Genomic DNA, 1,829 nt, shown 5'->3' with positions numbered 1-1,829 from the left:
TCTTGGGACTCAAATTTTGATAAATATTAAAATACAGAGTTGCGCTGCTCTTGGTGGCTAGCAGCGGCTAATTATTGAAGCACGTTTGAGTCTACAAAAACAATAAATTAGTCTGCCATTGTCTATCCCATCATCAAACATGTCTGTTTGATGGCCTTGCCTTGGAAGTCGGCCTGAAACCGCCGTCGCGCACAGATTCCTTGCTTGCTCTTCTTCTCTTCTCTGCTTATAAATTCGGAGTTTACTATCACCTAGAGAAACAATCCTTGTCTGGTTCTCTTTGGTTGCATGTTATCTGATCTGATCCGAATCGATAATAATAAAAGAAAGGTATACCGATGGCAACTAAGAATGATATCATAGTTGGGCTTATTCTTTCTGTTCTTTTTATTGTGGCAAGCACTGCATCAACTGCCATTAGCAATACAAAATCAGAATTGAAGTTAGGTTTCTACAAAACAAGCTGCCCAAATGCGGAGACAATAATAAGAAGCACTGTGGACGAGTACATATCGAGGGCCCCCTCCTTGGCAGCTCCTATTCTAAGGCTGTATTTTCACGATTGTTTTGTAGGGGTGAGTCACAATTCCTTAGTAGATTATATCTTAACGCTTAGCGATCGCATTAATTTTGATTCTCAATGCAATGCAATGCAGGGATGCGACGCGTTAGTGCTGCTGAATTCAACGACCAGGGAAGCTGAGAAAGACGCCATTCCAAATTTAAGCTTGAGGTGATTTTAAGTGATTGATGCTGCAAAGGAAGAGCTCGAAAAGCACTGCCCCGGAATTGTATCTTGCGCTGATATTCTTGCCCTCGCTACCCGATACGCAGTGGATATGGTATATTACTAGCACTTATGTTTTGTCTTTTCAAAATTACCACCATTCTTATACATCAAATTACTACAAGGTTTCGTACGATTTGATAGATCATAGGATGAAATTATTTGTAACACATCATATTAATTCTAAAAACATTCGAGATTCACAATACGTTTTAGTTTTAGTAATTACATTTTTCATAATTATGTTAATTTATCAATTAAGATTGTACATTAATTGATAAAATTTATTTATATTTTTACTTTTATCAAATTATATGTCTATTTGATGTAATAAAATATATTATTTTATATTTCAATATATTTTAAAAAATTTCTAATTTGTTTATTTTTAATAACTTAATGAATTATATTCTAATTATTATTGCTCTATGATTAATTATGTTAATCTAAAAAATATAGTTTAATTATTTGAAGATAACTGATAAGGATAATAATATATTAATTGACTTGGGCATTTATCAATACTCAAATCTTCTAGAGATGCAATATAGGAGATGATGCTTAAAATATGTCCGAAGTAATTTTGGCTAAAAGAAGGCACCTTAGCCCTTGGTTGTTCACTAATAAGATATCATCTTAAATTTATGCCATTCATATTAGCGGGTTGCTAAAATAATCTATGCTTATATAATCAATCTCAAATAAAAGAAAAAAGAGAAAATAAATTGTATCACTTGATTCACCAAATAACTAAGCTTCAATTTTTGTCAATACAAATTATGTAAAATTTGTCCTTTAGCCTTTAATTTCAAATTGATCCATCTTGAAAACTTTGAAATGATGATAAACTATTATCAAAGGCTAGCAGCCCACATTGCACATGTAAATGTCTTTTAGTGATGCTGTGAATTTATATGTAGTACTTATTCCTAATCAAATGAACTTAAAAATGAAATAAAACTTAATTAGGTTAAATAGTTCACCAAGAATATTAAATTCTTGAGCTACAATCTTGTTGAAAGTTGTATTTCTCCTCTAGTGC

General features: G+C 32.1%; 1 protein-coding gene across 1 annotated transcript; it reads left to right on the top strand.

Moving 5' to 3' along the window:
* The first annotated feature begins 338 nt into the window (after positions 1 to 338).
* LOC131858905 (peroxidase 3-like) lies at positions 339 to 737 on the top strand. The gene has a single exon (XM_059212385.1). The coding sequence runs from the start codon at positions 339 to 341 to the stop codon at positions 735 to 737; it is 399 nt and encodes a 132-aa protein (XP_059068368.1).
* Positions 738 to 1,829: the final 1,092 nt, after the last annotated feature.

The sequence above is a fragment of the Cryptomeria japonica genome, chromosome 10 (assembly GCF_030272615.1).
Source record: "Cryptomeria japonica chromosome 10, Sugi_1.0, whole genome shotgun sequence".
NCBI lineage: Eukaryota > Viridiplantae > Streptophyta > Pinopsida > Cupressales > Cupressaceae > Cryptomeria > Cryptomeria japonica.
The sequence above is the reverse complement of the archived record's forward strand: the minus strand, read 5'-3'. Positions and strand labels throughout refer to the sequence as shown.

What these genes read in the sequence shown, in the direction of transcription:
- LOC131858905 (XM_059212385.1), top strand. Translation starts at nt 339, where the DNA reads ATGGCAACTAAGAATGATATCATAGTTGGGCTTATTCTTTCTGTTCTT.